This window comes from Periplaneta americana, chromosome 15 (genome assembly GCF_040183065.1).
Source record: "Periplaneta americana isolate PAMFEO1 chromosome 15, P.americana_PAMFEO1_priV1, whole genome shotgun sequence".
NCBI classification, from domain to species: domain Eukaryota; kingdom Metazoa; phylum Arthropoda; class Insecta; order Blattodea; family Blattidae; genus Periplaneta; species Periplaneta americana.
In genome coordinates, this window is record NC_091131.1 from 131,036,442 (window position 1) to 131,056,049 (window position 19,608).

At 34.5% G+C, this 19,608-nt stretch overlaps 1 protein-coding gene across 4 annotated transcripts in view; it reads left to right on the forward strand.

Moving 5' to 3' along the window:
- The window catches only part of LOC138715333 (cytochrome P450 4C1-like), a 121,536-nt gene that overhangs the window by 73,135 nt on the left and 28,793 nt on the right, over window positions 1-19,608 (forward strand). For all 4 annotated transcript variants that reach the window (XM_069848140.1, XM_069848142.1, XM_069848141.1 and 1 more), the window contains 2 exons: window positions 9,462-9,571; window positions 10,207-10,275. In XM_069848140.1, coding sequence (XP_069704241.1) covers window positions 9,462-9,571; window positions 10,207-10,275 — 179 coding nt within the window. The remainder of the gene's footprint in view (window positions 1-9,461; window positions 9,572-10,206; window positions 10,276-19,608) is intronic.

Genomic DNA, 19,608 nt, shown 5'->3' on the forward strand with positions numbered 1-19,608 from the left:
TAACAGTTTGCTCACTATCTATAAAACTGCATCGAGGAATTCATAATACGGTCCTGGACTGCGTAAAGATACATACTGCATGAATTATCTAGTTTTAGCCTTCATGATCTGTAACAACAATGTAATTTAATTTCGTGTTAAAATTTCCATGGCCTCGTGAAAGTCTATGTTGAATACAACAGACAATAATAAAAAACAGTTGACTGCAGAAGATTTTGCATTTTAATATTACACATGAATATTTGATCTATTTATTTTTATTTTTTACAATTTTAATTAATTTAACTTCCATTTGCACAATTTTAATGTAGCCTATGTTTTTCTCCTGGTTATGAAGGTTAAATGTGCAAACTTTGGCACATATCGGTCAAAGCGTATAAATTTCTATAGAGAACATACATACACACATACATACATAGCCACATTCAATTTTATATATTAAGATATGATATGATATGATATATGATATATTTCGTCACAGCACTTCTTTACATGTAATGGTGTACCTCACATTTCTGTATCCGGTGCCACCATTAACATATTATTACAATAACACATTATTTGCAGTACACGTCTACACAAATACTCCCGATTACACTATGTACCTTTTTTCTTATTTGGACAAACTCCCCTTCAGTATTTCTCCTATATTTCATTTGCTATTCTCTATTTGTTCCTTAATCCTAATATATCTAATATTCTATACTACTTTCACACCCCCTTTATCCCCCAACTACTATTCACTAAAATCTCCAATTCAATTTATCTCTATAAATTATCATATTGCTCAGCACCCATACATTTAATTATTTGTCCTATTTGTTCTTTGACCTTTTATCCTATCTCTCTCTTATATTCATTTACTGTTCCAACGTTCAAATGTTAGTACTAATTTTATGCTGTCACTTGTTCACTTCTCTTAACCCTTTCTCACTATTTTCCTCATTCCTATTTGCGCTCACTTGCACGTTCTCACTATTCTGCTTACACTTAATCCATTGTCACTATTCTCACTTCTTATAAATAGCCTACTTATATTTTATTCTACACGTCTGCTTATACACTTTCTCTCTCCCCTATACTTCTCGATCTTTTCCAGTTTCACTTTATTTGCACTTTTTGATCACATCCACATTTTTTTAAACGTTTCAAATATCTCTGCTATATCCTTTATTTCTTCTTCTATTCCCCTTTTATTTTTTCCCCAAGCTTTCACTTTCATATACTAGATTTCCACTTACACTCGCACTCTTATTCTTTTCACTACTTTCTGCCCCATCATTTCCTGACTCTTGGAGATATATATATATATATATGTTTCACTGTGTTTTTTTCTCTCTCTTTTCATATCTTACATTTATGTTTATTTTCATTATTTTTGTGAAATTTGGTTTGGAGTTAGATTAGTTGTAATTGTGATAATTAATGATAATGGTGGTAATAATAATAACCGTTGTTTTACTATTTTATTATTAGCAGGTATTATTTTCGTTTTGGAGATTCAAACTGTGCATAGTTATAGCACGAATGGCCGTACGGGCTCGTGCGAAGGATCTTGTATACATTAGTTTGTATAATTTATTATGCATCAATAAATGCACTATCTATCTAGCTACCTACCTACCTACCTACCCATCCATCCATCCATCCATCCATCCATCCATCCATCCACCCACCCACCCACCCATCCATCCATCCATCCATCCATCCATCCATCCATCTATCTATCTACCTACCTACCTATCTACCTACCTACCCATCCATCTATCTATCTACCTAACTACCCACCCACCCACCCACCCACCCACCCACCCACCCACCCACCCATCCATCCACCCATCCATCCATCCATCCATCCATCCATCCATCCATCCATCCATCCATCCATCCATCCATCCATCCATCCATCCATCTATCTATCTATCTATCTATCTATCTATCTATCTATCTATCTATCTATCTATCTATCTATCTATCTATCTATCTATCTATCTATCTATCTATCACAATCAGACTTCATATATATACAAAAAATTGTTCTTCCTCTGACACATATAGTCAAGTGAGATGTACTGGTTGATAATAGATGTATATATGAGCTAGAACCTCAGTCAGAGGTAGCATGACAGATATTTCCTTATACTGTAATTTTATTATTAATAATTTCAATTATACTGTTTTTAGGTTTTAAATGATTTCGCACATTTTTGTGAAAGACGAACAGTATTTATAAAATTTACTGCACACAATAATTTTATCCATGCCTAAGAACTCGGGTTCATATCCTGGTTGGAACAAGTTACTGGTTGAGTTTTTTCCGAGGTTTTCCCTCAACCAAGTGAAGTAGAATAATTGATGAGTAACTTTCGGCCTTGAATCTCGGCTCAACCACGTGAAGACAGTGAAAACTTCATTTTGAAACAGGATGAAGCACCATATTAATACCACTGGGAAGTTAGGGTTCTCAACATAACTTTTCCATAACTCTTGATTGGTCGTGTAACAGTTAAAAACCAATCACACTTTGGCCACGAAGACGCTCCGACCTAAACACATGTACAAATTTGAACACTTGTAAGGGTTGAAAGAAGTTCCAATCATCCAATCATATAAGGTGATTTTCGATATCTTAAACAATGTTGGCACTGTAACTTACTGAAGTGGTTTATTAGTTTTGTGATCATCCTATATTTACGCAATTAAATGTTTTTATCAATTCCTTTCCATAATTTACCTGTATTTCGTTTGTAATCATACTGTATTTACGTAATTATAATGTTCGTAATCGAATTCTTTCCATTATTTACACGAATAAATTTAATGAGTAGTATTATTAAAATGAACACTGAAACTAACCATGTCGGTTAGAATTTCACATAGTCACATAGTCAAAATGATACAGTGTAACGTTTACTTACTCCTGGCTCCGAAAGCTCTTCCTTTGGGTAAATTTTGTGCCCTGTCGGTACTTACTGTAGATTTGTTTGAAACTAATGGTTCTGTCTTGAACATTGTAATGGAAAATGATACAACAGTGGAAGAACGTAGATTAATTAGTTTCCAGTCATGTCAAAAAGAGAAAACTGTCAGTGAATTGCCGGAATCATCAAGAGAAGTCACTCAGCTCTTCAGTCTATTACTGCAATGTATAAAGCAAGAAAACAGACTAATTAGTAAAGTATGACGGTGTTCCAGATTATGTTTATAATCGGGAAATGAAAGACTCGAAATTAGCTACTATAAATTTGACCGCAGAAATAATTCAACAGTTACATAAGAATGTTACTGCTAGAATTGACTAAAGTGAACTAAGAAAATAGGCCTAGCTACAACTTAAATGGATGAGTAACTAGAAAGGAGTCCTACGTCAGTAGAAAAAAACGAAACAGCTCGAATGAAATTTTCAGAATATTGTGACCTTTAATTCAACAATAATGTTACTTTTATTCACAAAAATAATGGCTTTCTATTTCTGAATTTAAACACTCCCTTCAACAATGGGTATTCCACTCCACACAGCAACACAGTATTCGTTATTGCACTCCACAGACGACAATGACAATTCACGTGGATTATTGAGAACAACAATGTCCTCCTAATCTCAACTAATGTTCACAAAGCACTATTTACAAAACAAAACTGTCAGTTCTCAGTTCACAGTTCGTTTGCCTTGGCTAGTTCTTCTAGCTCATTCACTCAAGTTCACAGTATATCGAACCCAAGACTTTCAGAGACAGTCCACTGAACTTCGAACTCAAGACTTCCGGATGCGTTGCTTCCGCCTGGACGCTGCCACGGTTACTCAAGTTCACTGCGTGTCGAACCAAAGGCTCCCGGACGCGTTGCTTCCGCCTGGACGCTGCCACAGTTACTCAAGTTCAATGCGTGTCGTTCCCAAGACTCCTTGACGCGTTGCTTCCGCTTGGACGCTGCCCCAGTTACTCAAGTTCACTCGCGTCGAACCAAAGCCTCCCGGACGCGTTACTTCCGCCTGGACGCTGCCACAGTTACTCAAGTTCACTCGCGTCGAACCCCGGTCTCGAAGGCTGGCTTCCTTGCCCGTTCGCTGCTATTTCACTGGCTAGCTGACCAAACTAAAACTATCTTTGCGGCTCTTCTTCGCGTCGAACCCCGGTCTCGAAGCCTGGCTTCCTTGTTCGCTCACTGCTGCTTCACAAACTGACTTCCTTTTCTGAACTGCTCCTGCTTTTATGTGTTAGTCACACATTCTCGTACCTTCGATCCTCGAAGTTTCTACGGATGTAGCGAGGATTGCATCGCTTTCTGGAACAATCTGTTTCTCGCGGCTTTTGTCCACGTCAAGCCCCTCACCTCACCTCACCTCGCACAGCCCAGCGCCCACCGCTTTCTCTCTCCTCTCCTCGCGACTGCCTTCTCGCGTGCCCTCCCTTCTGCCGGACGCGCGCCAAGTCTTTTAACATGGCGCCACAATATAATTTACAAAAATATTCTGAATTATGAGAGAGAATTTTTTTTGCTGATAAGAGTGAATATGAGGCTCTCAGATGGCGCAATCCACAAAAATTATATTTCCACTTCACCTCTTTGTTACAGTGCGCGAAATGTGATACATAAACAAAATTTGTGCTCAAATCTCGTGGAAGAACTGGGAACGTTGTTTAGGCCGATTTACACTTTGAAGATAACATATAAGGAGCTTTCTAAAGCAACAAATTGAATTTTCAAATTTTGTGGGTTGTGACATTTGTTAGCTGAGCGCTTCATATATAAAACTTATATGAGTCAGATGTAATAATTATTATAAATTATGTGGCGAAAACTTATAACTATTAAATGTGGCAGTATAGAGTTTTATTGTGGTAATGTATGTCAGCACAGATGTAAGAAAATTTGATTTGATCGAAAGCTTAATAAAAACACAATTATTTAAAAGTTTCTTAAATCAGTAGGCCTACTCTAAAAGTAGAGATTCAAGGTAATTTCATAATTTACCAGTTTTATACAACTGCCCAAAATTAATGAAAAATCCAATTCTATCACTGAACATAAATGCAATTGAAAATCTTTGGGATAAACTGGAAAAATAAATTCGAAAACATTGAATTTATATTATAATTAAGGATACTTAATATAGAATGAAAAAAATAACAGAAAAATTGGAAGAATCATTCAAAACTACTTAGAAGGGATTACTGACAGGGTATAAAATGTGCATGGCGGTATAATTTCTACGTAGCTTTTTATTTAAACGCAGAAATTGTATACTTTTTCTACGATAGTGAGTAAAATTGTATTTTGTCCACTGTTATCATGCGTAAAGTGAGCCTTTAAAATAACGAGCGCGTAAAAAAGGAAGTAATAACTCTATGCACTGCCGAAGAAAATGCAATATTCAATGTACAAACTTCATTCAGTAAAAATTAATGCATTACTTCAATCTTTCATGACGTAAATATTGCACGTAATAGACATAAGTAACAAATTTAAGATTCATGTTTATTTTTAGCCCGTACTATTCTGAACTTACATCTGTAATAAGTACTCATTGTAACAAGATAGAGCACTCATATTTTTCTAACTGTGTTGTTAATTACATGGCCGGTTTAAATGTCCATGAAATCGTAATTATGAATAAAACAGGCTGTAATTCCAAGGATACTAAATTTAAAGTGCCGTGAAATATATAACCTCTGACAATCTCTCCAACTTGAAATATTTATCTAATGTAAATTTCTGCTATCATAGAAACAAAAAACATTATATGTTACACATTCGTAAAGTTATCTTTTTGGCATGCGAGTATAAAGTTCGTGAAACAAGGCGAGGCCGAACTTGTCACATTAATAACTATTAATTGTGAGCTTGAGTTTTGAAAATTCTTTCTAAGTGCTTAACGACGTTGTATCAACTGCGAGGTTATATAGCGTCGGTGTTATTGATGAGAGCGATATGGTATTTGGCGATATGAGTCCGACAAGTCGCCAGGAATTGCTGGACATTCGGCTTAACAGTTGAGGAAATGCTCGCGGAAAATCCAACCTGTCAATTCAAGCGAGTTTGGAATTTATTGCAAATTATGATAAATTACCTCTGTAGTCTATAATTTTTACTATTCTTTTTTTTTCAGAGTATTTCAATGTAGTAGTAATCACCTTGTCCCTAAACGATTATAGGGGTTTCAGGCAGTTTGTATGGCTTTGAAAATAAAGTGGATATGTGTTTCCTACATGTGATGAAAGAAGAACTGTGAAGGTTTCATTTAGGGTTTGTTCCAGCACGGTTGAGAATCGATCTGAACTACCTGCTCTTGTGCAGTAGCTCAATGTGCGTTCCAACAAGACTAGAACTGATTCCGAACCGATACTGAACTGTCAGTTCCCTGTTCCAACGTGTTTTAGTCCTCGTTCGGAACGAGTGAAATTGGTTCTCGATTAAGAGCAGGAACTGGGAATTTTGAATTATTCACGCATGCGCAGATGGTTTAATCTGAAGTTGCTTCGAGAAATGGGCAGGTTAAAATAAAGAATCATTCCATTATGACTGACTTAGAAGGTGGTAGCGATATATTTTGCGAAGAAGTGAGTTCGGAAGATGAATAAAATTGCAATATGAGAAGAAACTCCGAAGGCCGTGAAAGAGGAGTTCAAGAAGAGTTCCAACAACGTAAAATCCCGAACTATAGTCGCGTCGCTATTTTTCCGGCGTGACTCCTCTTTGCTTACGCATTAGGAAGTGAAGGCTCTGTAAAGTACAGGTAGCCTAGGTATTATCGTTAACCATTTTTGTTCTTTCTTTGCCGAGCTACCAGACGAGGAATCTGTTTGTCGCACCGTTAAACATTATCATGTCGTAGCTCCTATGATAATAAATCAAATGCACTGTAATTTTTAGGATACATAAATAAATGTCTAACGAAAGCCTAGGAAAAAAAATACATACATACATACATAATACATGCATACACCCATACACGCATGCATGCATGCATGCATACATACATACATACATACATACATACATACATACATACATACATACATACATACATACATACATACATACATACATACATACATACATACATACATACATACATACATACATACATACAATGCAATTAAGAGGAATTAAAAAGCTTTGAAACCGCAACAATCACATAGGGACACGCTGTTTCTTAATAATTACTAAAATAAAGAAGGAAATGACTTTATACTTCACAGCTATGCTACGGTTTTACTTATTAATGTAATTTAATGTAAAAAGTATAATTTTGAGTGTGAACCATTGCATGTTGTTGACATATAGCAAGTAAGAGCCAAACGAGATTATCAGGCAGAGAAATGGAGGGGGAGTGAGAAGGCAAGAAGGGAAAATAAATTAAACGAAATAAAGAAGACTGTAATGATTTAGGATGATCAGACTCGTGTTGGCATGATATCATTTACGTGATCATGTTGCTACGAAGTTCTTTTGCATGTAAAAAAAAAAGGCGCATGACTTACTGTAATTGCAAGCAGTATAACACAGTCCATATTTTTTTAGAGATAGTAAATACAGAGAAGAACCACACATAAATACTTTCGCCATTTCACATGTTGACAAACAATGAGGAACACAATGCATGTTTCCAATAAGATTCTGACACTGCCTGGGATTCTTTGGAATTAATCACTTTACTAAAGTAGGTCATGAAATTGTAAATAAATTATTAACAAAATTATGAGCCAGATACTAAAACTACAAACTTTAACGAATCATTATCCCTTACTTAAATGTTTATGTTTCCAATTATGGAAAATGAACGAAGTTCTACTATTGAGAAATTAAAAACTAACTTTTCTCTTGGTAATGATGGTATTCTAGCTGGTACATGGGATATTATGAGAAAATTAGATATGGGAAATGAATATTTAGGAATATTCCTTGATTTAAAAAAAGCGTTTGATATCCTTCTTTCAAAAGTAGAAAACATTGATATTAGAGGAGTTGTACTCAAACTTTTTCGTTCATATTTAGAAAATATATATGAAAAAGTCAAACTTTACAAATATACTGTATAAGTACTTATAAATTGATTGTTATTGGAATTTCACAAGGTACAGTATTAGGAACAATCTTATTTTTAATATTTATATTAATGATTTGTTGAAAATTGATCTAAAAATATTATGGGAATATATTTTCTTTTGCAGATGATACTGTACCAATATCAAATGTAGAACATTGGGATAAAACTTATTTAAATGCTAACAATGGAATCAACGTAGTGAAGAATTGGCTTGACTCTAAAATCTTCTGTCCTTAAATACTAATAATATTACCTATATTTCATTTTCTTTAATAATGAAAGGTTTACCTCCACCTATAAATAATTATCATTTAATGATACATAATACTTCATGTAATTAACTAAAAAATAATTAATGTAATTGCCCACATCTAACCCTTGCACACGAGTTAAATATTTAGGAATTATTGTAGATCAGCATTTACGATGGGATAAACAAATTGATTTCATGTGTAGGCCTACAAGTAAAAGAAAGACAATTTATAAATGCATAATACTTCGAAATTTTATCATTAAGGAGGCAATGAGAATAGTATTTAGCTTTAGTACAATCATTAATACAGTATGGTATAATAAATTGAAATGGACTAGCATCATCTGTACTTAATCCATTAATTTTATTACAGAAAGATTTATAATAATTTGTCTGACCAAAAATAAGGATTTTTTATTTATTTACTTATTTATTTTTCTTACGGTGGTGGCTAGAAAAACATTTTTTTGTTCTATACTTTGGAATTGTACTCACTTTCCTTACTAGCTAAAAAATAAAAAAGTAAATAAACAAAAAAATGAAATAAAACATAAGAGATATTTTAATGGTAGGCTCACTTTTAGAAAATTGTGACCCACACGTTCTCCAGACCTTACTGTCTGCGAGAATTATTTCGGAGAAACCCTAAAAAATGAGTCTACAAGAATAATCCTCACACTATAAACGGACCTAAATACAATGTAAGTGCAGAAACTAGAACTGCATATGACTGAAAACTTTAACGAAAGATGTCGGGAATGTGTCTATGCAGACGCATACAACTTAGAACAACTTCTGTAACGGTTTATTACGCATTATGAAGTTGTGAGCATGCCATTATTAATCAAAACTATACAACTACAAATAGACAAGAGATTATGGATCGACAATCAGGAAACCTAGGCCGACCACGCAAGAATGGCTCGTATGCGCATTCCCTGCCTGGAGCTAAATGTGACGCACTGTAGTATTATATGAAATGATTGCTATTTGCGAATAGATGTTCAAGTGTTAATGTTGCTTCACGCAATTTCACACTTCCTGCAATTCCACAGTTCCCTAAAATAATTATGTATCTTGTAATGTGAACTTTGTCTTCCAAGACATGATGGAGACTACACAGGAAACATACTCATATCCCGTTCGTGTTGTGCGCAGGTGCAAAACGTCGACTTGCCTTCCTAGACATGCTGATTTTGTCATCATTAGAAGGGAACAAACTCACGGACAAGGATATACGAGACGAGGTCAACACATTCATTTTTGAGGTGAGAAGTGGAAATTCTTCGTAATCTGGGCAATAGTATAGTTCTGTTTTCCTCACATGCACTAATGACTGCGCCAGTAGACCTACTTTTAATTTGAGGAAGAGCATTCGGATGGATAGAACTTAACTAAGGTAGGCAACCTTCTGCCCTATTCTTCAATTGTTATGAAAGTAGGCCTATATTACTACCAGCCATGCTAACGTTTATAAAATCATGTTTTAGAATGATTGGTATGTGACTCAATTTTATTTGCGTACTTCTTAGACAAGAAATAAAAATGCAATAATTTGAAGATACAAATTAAATGAAAATTTAACAAATTAAACATGAACGTTGTCGATTCACAGATAGAAATAAGAGAATCTGTAAAATAATTAAGTCATTACTAAAAATATAAACGTACATTATTTGAAACTTTTCAGAAAATGGATCTTATTAATTATGTTCACAATTTGTTTATATATGTGAATAACAATTTTTTATAACAAACTGTAGAAAAATAATGTATTTGTTGCATTTCAGAACATTGCTAGCTGTAATTCAATAATTGTAAATAGTTTAATTTATGTGATGGATTTGGATCCTTCTTTTTACTTCTATGCATTAAGCTCACAAAGTTCATTTCTGTGTCTCAGGGACATGATACAACTGCATCCGGAATTTCTTTCAGTCTTTGGGCATTGGCAAAACATCAAGACATACAGGTAAAAAACAAGGAATTAACTCGACTAATCACTACAAATTTATGATATGAAACCAAGCTTGTTTTTCTCATAAGTTTTTAAAATCTAGTTCGTATTAAAGCAATAATAATAATAATAATAATAATAATAATAATAATAAATATTCATTCTATGGACACTAAAATTAATTACTTAATCTAGTTTTGGTTTCCCATTGCTCCATAGCCCTTCCTACTTACACTGAGGGTTCATTCTATTATATAATTAACAGGGTTTTTTTCCGAAACTACATGCTTGCTCGTTACATTCTCATCTTGAATTTGTTTCTATTATGGTAATAGTTTTGAAGAAATACTTTTACAGCTGATAAAAAAATTCACTGTTTGTCCCTTACTTGTAGCCTTTTCCTCGTCATTAAGATCAATTTAAGTTGATTAAAAATTAAAAATCATTTACAATAATTATATGTAAAATATTACATTAATTAAATCCTTCGCTGTGCATGAAGTAGGAACATTTCATACACCAACCAAGAGGATCTGGTTTCAATTTTCTGCAGGAAAGTTGTGATTTCTTTCTGATATAAGGCTTGACTTTTCGGGAGCCGGACCCGATATAGATTCACTTGGGCTCATATTAGCCCAATGTGCGCTCTATGTGTGATGATTGTTTGCAATCCGACATGTGGCCTGGAGATCATCGTTGTGGGAGACGTCATGCCTTGGACTACGTTACGGAATGAGTACTGGTTCGAGTCTTCAAAGGGGATGAAATTTTCTCAGAAAATGTCGGCCAATCCGGTACCGACACAGCATCGTGATTAATTTGGGGAGCTGCGGTAGGCAGCGAAGTCGAGTTGGGGAGTTTATCGTGCTAACCACACGTTACCTCCATCCTGGTTAGATGATCGTTATTCTTTGTTAACGCGTGTGTACGTAAGACATTTGATTATTTTCTATGCATTGGTAAAATGTGAAATCTTTTTGAAATTGTAAGAACATGTAAAGGGGCAGGTATCAACTCAAATCATTATTTGAAAAAAAAGAAGAAAAAATGAGAACAAGATGGACCAAACATCATAATAGGGAAAATATGTCGAGAGAAGTGGTGGCTAATCCATCTCTTAAGAAAACCAAAATTTAGAAACTTATGTGAGAAGAGAGTGTCTCGATATATTATTGAATATGAGGAAGTTTCCAATTATGAGAAGAGTGGAAAAATGTTAAGTACGTAAGCCTTATTTATAAACTGAAAGTGAATATTTCGGAACTCGGATCAAAAAGACTTAACATGGAATGGTGAACTTAAAACCTCGACAGAAGAAAAAAAAAATAGCATACTTTCTTATCCGGAGCGGGTATTCGACTTAGGCCCATTTTCACGATCGTGGAATAAATCTTGGAATAGCTATTCGTGGAATAGTTTAACTATAGAATAACTGGACTACATGACGTTCGTTTATTCCAAGGTTACTTATTCCATAGTTAGCCTAATTGAAACAGAGGTTGGCAATATTTTTAGTTGGTGTTTTGTTTATGAAGTGCAGTAATTGTTGAAATATTTCTGAACATATTATCACTATTTTGTCTACGGAGTTTATTATAAAGAAATGACAGTCTTTTGCAAATAGCAGAGGAGAACAGTTCCTTTTGTGGAAAGTCAAGCGAAGTAACGTGTAGCAGAGGCATTGAATAAAAGTTCGTAATAGTGAAAGGGAGGAAAGTATACTGACGGAAACAAGACATAACGACGATGAAGGAGGTCATGGCAAAGATGAAGAAGAAGAAGATGGAAGAATTACAGCACGAAAATGAAATTTAAAAAGTAGGTCTATATAGGAACATTTTGATCAGGAGAAGAGGAGAAAAAACCTGTTATTTTTCGGGAAGAGAAGAAGAGAGGGAGCAGAGTGTAAATACGTATGAGGAGATAATGGAAGTGTGTTCGAAGTGTTTTTGTATGGACTTCAGTGACGGGCAAGTACTGGAAGCTTTTAGAGTGGGAAAGAAGCGAAACCAACATTCTGAACATGTTGGGCCAATACTACTTAAATTTAAGTTCGAAATTACGAAGGAGAGAATCTTGAGGAAAAGAAGACTGTTAGGGAACACAATGATTACGAAATTACAAAGGAGAGAATCTTGAGGAAAAGAAGACTGTTAGGGAACACAATGATTAGAGTTGACTACTGGAGCTACGAAGTGAGAAGCAGAAGAAGGAATCTCTTTCCAGAAATCAGCACGTCATTTGGCGCGATTGATTAAGGATAAAATCAAGATAAACAACTTGGTCTTCAGTGTGGAAGAATGTCTGGATAGCAGAAAATGTCCCAGAAATAGGAGCAGAAGCAGAGGAGCGAAATAGAAAAATCTTGAAGAAGAAAATGCAAAGTATTGTATCGAAGGGAATGATGAGTGACACGAGCAAGAGTAGGATGTTGCAATGTGAAGAGGTATGCGGCAGTTTAGGAAGTGCAACGGTCGGGTGTATACTGAATGCCGTGTCAGTATTATAGTCCCGTCGCTCTAATTTCCGGCAGCCAATCACGTTGCAGGTCGGCTACATTTAAACGTGTGCGTCTTGTGATTCGCTGATGAAGATGTTAAGCATTTCCTAAGGCTGGATAAATACTTAATATATAATCACCCGCCATTTTGGCTCTTTCGTTGGCGTTCGCAGAAAGCACACGAGGACGTTATTTGCCGCTCAATTATTTGCTGAATTACAGTACGTTTGATTTATTGTCATAGGAGCTACGACATGATAATGTTTAACGGTGTGGCAAATAGATCCCTTGTTTGGTAGCTCGGCAACGAAAGAACAAAAATGGCGAACGATAGTACATACCTAGCCTTTATAGAGCCTTGACTTCCTAAGCAAAGAGGAGGAGTCACGCCAGGAATAACAGCGTCGCGACTTAAGGTTGACGCTCACTGGCACGAACCGACCGGAACGGAAATCTACAGCCGTCCGTCTTCCGCGGAAGCTCTGACGCTCACTGCTCGGAATATTCCGGTACAGTCGACAGGCAGTCTGGTTTAAACATGGAGTGGGATAGTAGTTCCGAAGATTATTTTATTTTACTGAGTCTTTAGCTGATGAGGAAGGAAAAAAGAAAAGAAAAAAGAAAATATGGGTCCATAACTAGAGCCCGGATTTTATGTAATGTGAAAATGAGAACTATGTAGACTACATAAATATGAAGCTAAAAAAGTATGTAGATAAATATGTAATAAATAAAAAAAAGTTGGTAATTTAAAATCTAAGCTTTATTAGATGTATTTGTGCACACTAATAAAAAATTACAGATGCACATGTGATTGAACCTCATTGTTTGGAGGCGCAATTAATAATTGAATATTTTTACATATTTTCTACGGTTATTGATCGTCTCGTCAACGGCAACCCATACGTAGGAATCATCAAGTCCATCTCTAATCGTTTCCATTGTGTCAGTGTAGCAGGAGTTCAAATATTTTTTCCGGAGTGTTGATTCATGCGAAATATTGAAGTTGCAGTATTTGCGTAGGAATGCTTGGAACTTTGGAACTCCAAGTTTATACCACTGTATATGTTTGCAGCAACCATTGCCATGCACAAATTTTTATTAAATTCACTTGTAGAAGACGAATGTTTCAGCACCACTTGTGTAAGAAGAACTTTTTCTTTTCGACGGAGCACGTTTTTTATTTCTCACATGAAGTCCAATTTTTAAATGCTATTCTAATTGTGACTTCATGGAGCACCCAATGCGTTTGTCACACACTTTGGACTGCACGATTTTACCATTTTAGTAAAGGAATCTTCAATTGAAATCCAGTCTTTTAACTTGGATGCGAATGGCAGTAGGCTTGCTATTATATTACCTGATGTCAAAATAAGTTTCTTAAAAAAAACAGAAAAAACTATTGTTTTCTTTTAGAGCAATTGATTCATTCTTTCCTTCACTACTACCATTCGCATTGGTATTTGTACCTACTTTACCGTTACTTCTCAAGGGATACAAACTATTAGCATTGCAAAGAGATGTCCATTTTTTGACAGAATACGTTATTATTTTCAATTATCAAATTATATTTATGCACTAGAGACGAAGGGATAAGCTTTATAAACAATTTTAAAAATAACTTAATCATTACGTAGAGAGAAAATTAGTGAAAAAATGTATATATTCTTTCAAAATATGCAATATCCTTCAAAATATTTTAAAATATATAATATATGCCAAAATATTTATTATGCACCAAAATATGTAAAAACATTTAAACTTCGAAATAATGATCCCTTTCGTTAATCTTCGATGCTACTTACCCATTAGAGTTCTACGAAATGTTTATTTGACCATTATTCAGTCTACCATTCAATATGGTATAATTGTTTGGGGAGAAAGTACAAACATTAATCTTAGTTCGTTAAATTTACTACAAAAACGAATAATTAAAATTTGTTTGAAGAAACGTTTCGATTGTCCAACTAAATTAATTTATTCTGAATTTAATGTATTTAATATTGAACAAATTTATAAGCATACGCTGTTAAAATTTTATCATAAAAATCGTAATAAGTTTGTATTACAGACACATAATTATGACACAAGACGAAATATTAATTCAACATTAATAGAACCTAAATGTCTCACATCTGCTGGTCTAAAGCATAGCATTAATTTTGGCCCTCGGTTGTACAATGCTTTAACTAAATTACACCCAGAACTTCTAACATGTAACCCACTAACATATAACAAGAAAATTAGAAACGTGTTAATATCTTCAATTTGATTAAATAAATTTATAGCCTATGTGTATGAATTAATCAACCTATATTATATTTGTATTCTATAATTTTGAAATATATATATATATATATATATATATATATATATATATATATATATATATATACATACATATTGTCCTACTTTTCACGTGCGATATTATTCTTCTCTAGTGTTAATATTATATTATATAATTCCATTGCCGCTATAATTTAAATTTCAGTTCCTATTTCATTTTACTTATTTATTTTTATTATTTTTTCTGTATTTCTCTTATATTAATATTGTATTATATAATTTCTGTAACTGTAATTTTAATTTTATTTCCTATTTTATTTTATATTCTCTTACAGGCCTATTAATATTACATCTTAACTGCGATCGAACACGAGCGCTGCTCATTCGGTCTCAAATTTTGTTAATACTACTGTATCTCCTTTTTATATTGATGGTATTATTTTATTTCTATTTGTCTTGTTTGTTTGTAATTATATTATTTATTCTGTATATTTAAATTTAAATTTAAATTTAATACGATTCGCGGACTTTTAGCTTTCCTTATAGCTACATATGTAGGAACGGAATATGTAATTACATACAATCCGGGCTCTAGTCATAACAATATAAAAAAGTGTTTTGATTAATTTAACCATCTTTGCCCACATTTGTGTAAAGATCGAGTAATGGTTTTTTTAGTACTTTCGTATGAGCGAAGAAAAATGTTTAAAATTTCATCTGTTATTAGCATCTCAAATAATGAAGGGAAACATCACATTTCGAAGGCCAATCAGCACAGAAGCGCGATTAGCACTGTTAAAATTAACTTTTCATCACCCATTTTAAGAATAATCTGTCTGGACAACGCACCAGCACATGTTGAGTGTGAAAGTACTGAGAACAGCCAACACACTTTTCTCCGAAGACCAGCGAAGACATACGAATGCAGCCGATCGTCATCGGAAATTCCGCTAGGATCGTGTCGCGAGAACCCTGTCCGTCAGGACCGGCAGCCGGTTGCTTCCGTTCGGACAAGTGAGCGTTTACCGTTTAAAATACATGCATACGTCTCTCGCAGAATATTTCCGGTTCGTTCCGTTCCGGTCGGTTCGTGCCAGTGAGCGTCAACCTTTATAGTGACGACAGACAGAGAGGAAGCTTGCGCTGGATCGAGTGTAGGAGAGAAGAAGCTAGTGACGTCAGGTAATGGTAATTTGAGTGTGACATCGAAGAATAAGGAAGCGCGCGGATCAGCTAACGAAGTGCAAACATAGCAAAGTCAAAGCGAACAGCTGTTAGAGACAATACCGATAAGAGTGAAGGAGCTGAAATGGAAACGAGGAGGGGAACTGGTGAGAAGAGAAGTTAAGAGTGTTAAAAAATAAGAAGCATTACGACTTCAAATGAAAAAGGGAAGGGTCAAGATTAACGGGCAAGGAGTGCGGGTATTAGAAGTGTGGCCATGAAGGTCAGTTACTTGGAGAAGTGTTTAGTGAGCGATTTGTTACATATGTCTGGAAACGAGAGTAAATAATTGAATTGAACTGAGATTGGACCAAAAACAAGAACGTGTTGTGGTGATTGTTATTATTTTGTACTCGTATATGGGAGGATAATAATCTACTTTGGTGTGAAGGGGGAATAGTTAGATATTAGATGAATTTGGTGGATGTTCGTCAGAATAGATAGGGTAGGAAATGTGTTGCTGTGTGGTGTATCACTATGGTAGGGTGTTATAGGATGGGGTTGAGGATAATATTGTATGAGGATGAATAACGGATCAAAGTTATAGGCAGGGATGTAATTTTGAGAACTGGATAGTGTCGTAAAGACATCTGTAAATCCCTGAATATAGAAATGTAAAGGGCCATCACCACTTGGATGTTAGTTTAAAGACAATAAATCATACCATATCGTAAAGAAATGAGTAAATCAAAACGAATTAGAAATCAAAACTATAATATAGAAGATACACTTAAGCAAGCTGAGATAACAAATGATTATCATAGCGTGTTATAAAACAAAAAGACTGATGCCATAACCTCTCATTTTTTTAGCCTGAATCCTGTCAGAAATTCTCGATCGTCACATTCATTTATTAGGTCAGGTCTATGTCTTATTTTCTTTTGTTTCCGCATTGTAAAACATACATTATATTATTAATTCATCATCACTATCTAAATTATTGACGCCTAATGATGCTGTCATTTTACACTGTATTCTCTAGGAACATTTTAACAACCACTGAAAGCATGGAATAGCTTATTCGGGAGATAACCTCTGCACTATGCCGAGTTCGTACAACACTTTTCTCGTGTAACCATGGAATTAATTTTAACAGGACTTTATTCCATGTTCGTACAGCTGGGCCTTAGTGTCACTTATCCAAGGATATCTACACAATTAGTAAAACCAAGCGAGAACTTGAGAAACGGGTGTAGCTAATGTTAAAAAAGAACACTGACTCGTCTCCTTCATGCAATTTGGTTTTAAAAGTTTCTTCCGTCCATTAATATTGAGTTAATTGTCTTTAAAACTGAAATCAAATGTTTATACACTATAAATTACAACTATGTTAATGTTCATTCTCTCATATATGGAAAAAAAGAAATACTTATAAAGTAACTTGTGCAATTATTTCCTCACAACAATTTACCTTTTACAGCATCTTAACAGTGATTAGTTTACAAAGCCTCGACGTTTTCTTACTTAATTTAACGTAAAGTTGTTAAAATCGTACCACGGGGGATAGTTTTCCTCTTCTTACAAACGACGATCTTTTATACAAAACTCAAAGAACTAAGATTATTTTTATCAATCACTTTTGGCGCTTGCATTTTCATCAAATAAAAGTTTTCATATCTTCAGAAGTCTTTGTAATATTTTGCGCCATAGAACCCACTGTATGCGCTCCAAGTGTATGAAAATTGCTTTGGAGCCCAGTTGGCACAGCACTGCAGTCTAGGGTTCAAATCCCGATACTTCTTGGCCAAAGCCAAGGTTCCTCAAAGTTTTTCTATGGGTTTTCCAGTTTCCCTCCAGTATTCCATTGTCGCTCTTCATTTCAACATCCATAATTTCATTAATATTCACTGAAAACGGTGCGGAGTGATGTAGTTTTGTGACTGGCACACAGATGACATCAATCTGAGGAGGCGTAATAGCATTTCGGAGGGAGTGGTAGAGCAGTCTAGTGGGACTTCACTGGATCCTCAAGCCTACATGGTTGAAGCGACAGATGTCACTACATAGCCGAGTTAAGATGCCCATAATGATTTCCTAAGTAGCTAAAGGAGTGAATAAGGCACAATAACCCCATTCGAGGCTGCGGTGCTAGCCTTCGAGTTCCTCCTCCAAACAAAGAAAAATAAATGTGAATGACAAAATTATTTGGTATTGCAAGAGGAACCTCTTCTTTCCCAGAAACATAATTTACAATTTAGTGAGATATGAATACCATTTTCAGTTGTTTTGTTAGTCTATCTATTTATTCCATTACTAATTCAAAAGCATGCCTTGAAGTTCTCGTAACCGTAATTTTGGTTACTATTTATTGACTTTCATCTGAAGATAAATACATAATACCTGAAAAGTCCGTGATTCGAAAGCAAATTGAAGACCTGAGAATAGTAAGTGAAGAAAGACCAAGACAGTAATTTTGAAATAATTGAGAAAAACTATTTTCATCCTTTTCTCCCATTATTCAGTAAATGACTTAAAATGATTAAAAAAGTCGGATCTTTTTAACATTTTATAGCCTACCAGTAAAGTAAACATTAATTAAATATCCAATGAATTACTATTAAAAATGACAATGGAGTTATCCAGTTCTCACTCTCAATAAAAAATCTGAAATTTTTCGATACAAAATGACAAAAATGTGAACTTAAAACACTATCTACCTTAATACTTTACTTAAAATGTTTTAATATAAAGAAAATGACTATCTTATGCCATTATAGTAAAAATTAACTATTTCCCTTTATATTATTTTTAACATTATTTCAAGAAAAAATGTGTATATAAATCTAAATACTATTACCAAAATATTAATATTAGCTGTCAGGAAACATATCATATTTGTATATGCTAGTATTTTCATTCTGAGTCCATATCTGTGACCTTTTAATTAATATCCACATCTACTTCACGAATATTATCATACCAGTGCTTATACACTGGAGAACTGAACTTCTCAAGCTTCAAAATATCATCTAGTTTTTTCTGACTTATTGGCAATGGCGAATCGTACAGCTAAATCCAAATTAATTTCATCCATATGCACTCCTTTCGTCATAGCAATAAAACTATCAGACACGAGCATGTTGTAAGTCTCAGGCACTGCAATATTTCCACCTGAATAATACAAACATTTTATACTTCGATATTGTGAATTTCTGCTTATCATTCTTTATTGTCTTCTTAAAAATTGTGTCAAATGGGTTTTGAAATCATTGATAAAATCGTGAGTGACACTGACGACTTTCAATCTTCAAGGAGTCACACTTAAGACAAGTGTCAGATCTCGGTTCCATAAATGACAGATTGAATCTTGTAGGAAAAATGTGGTTGTAATTTACATA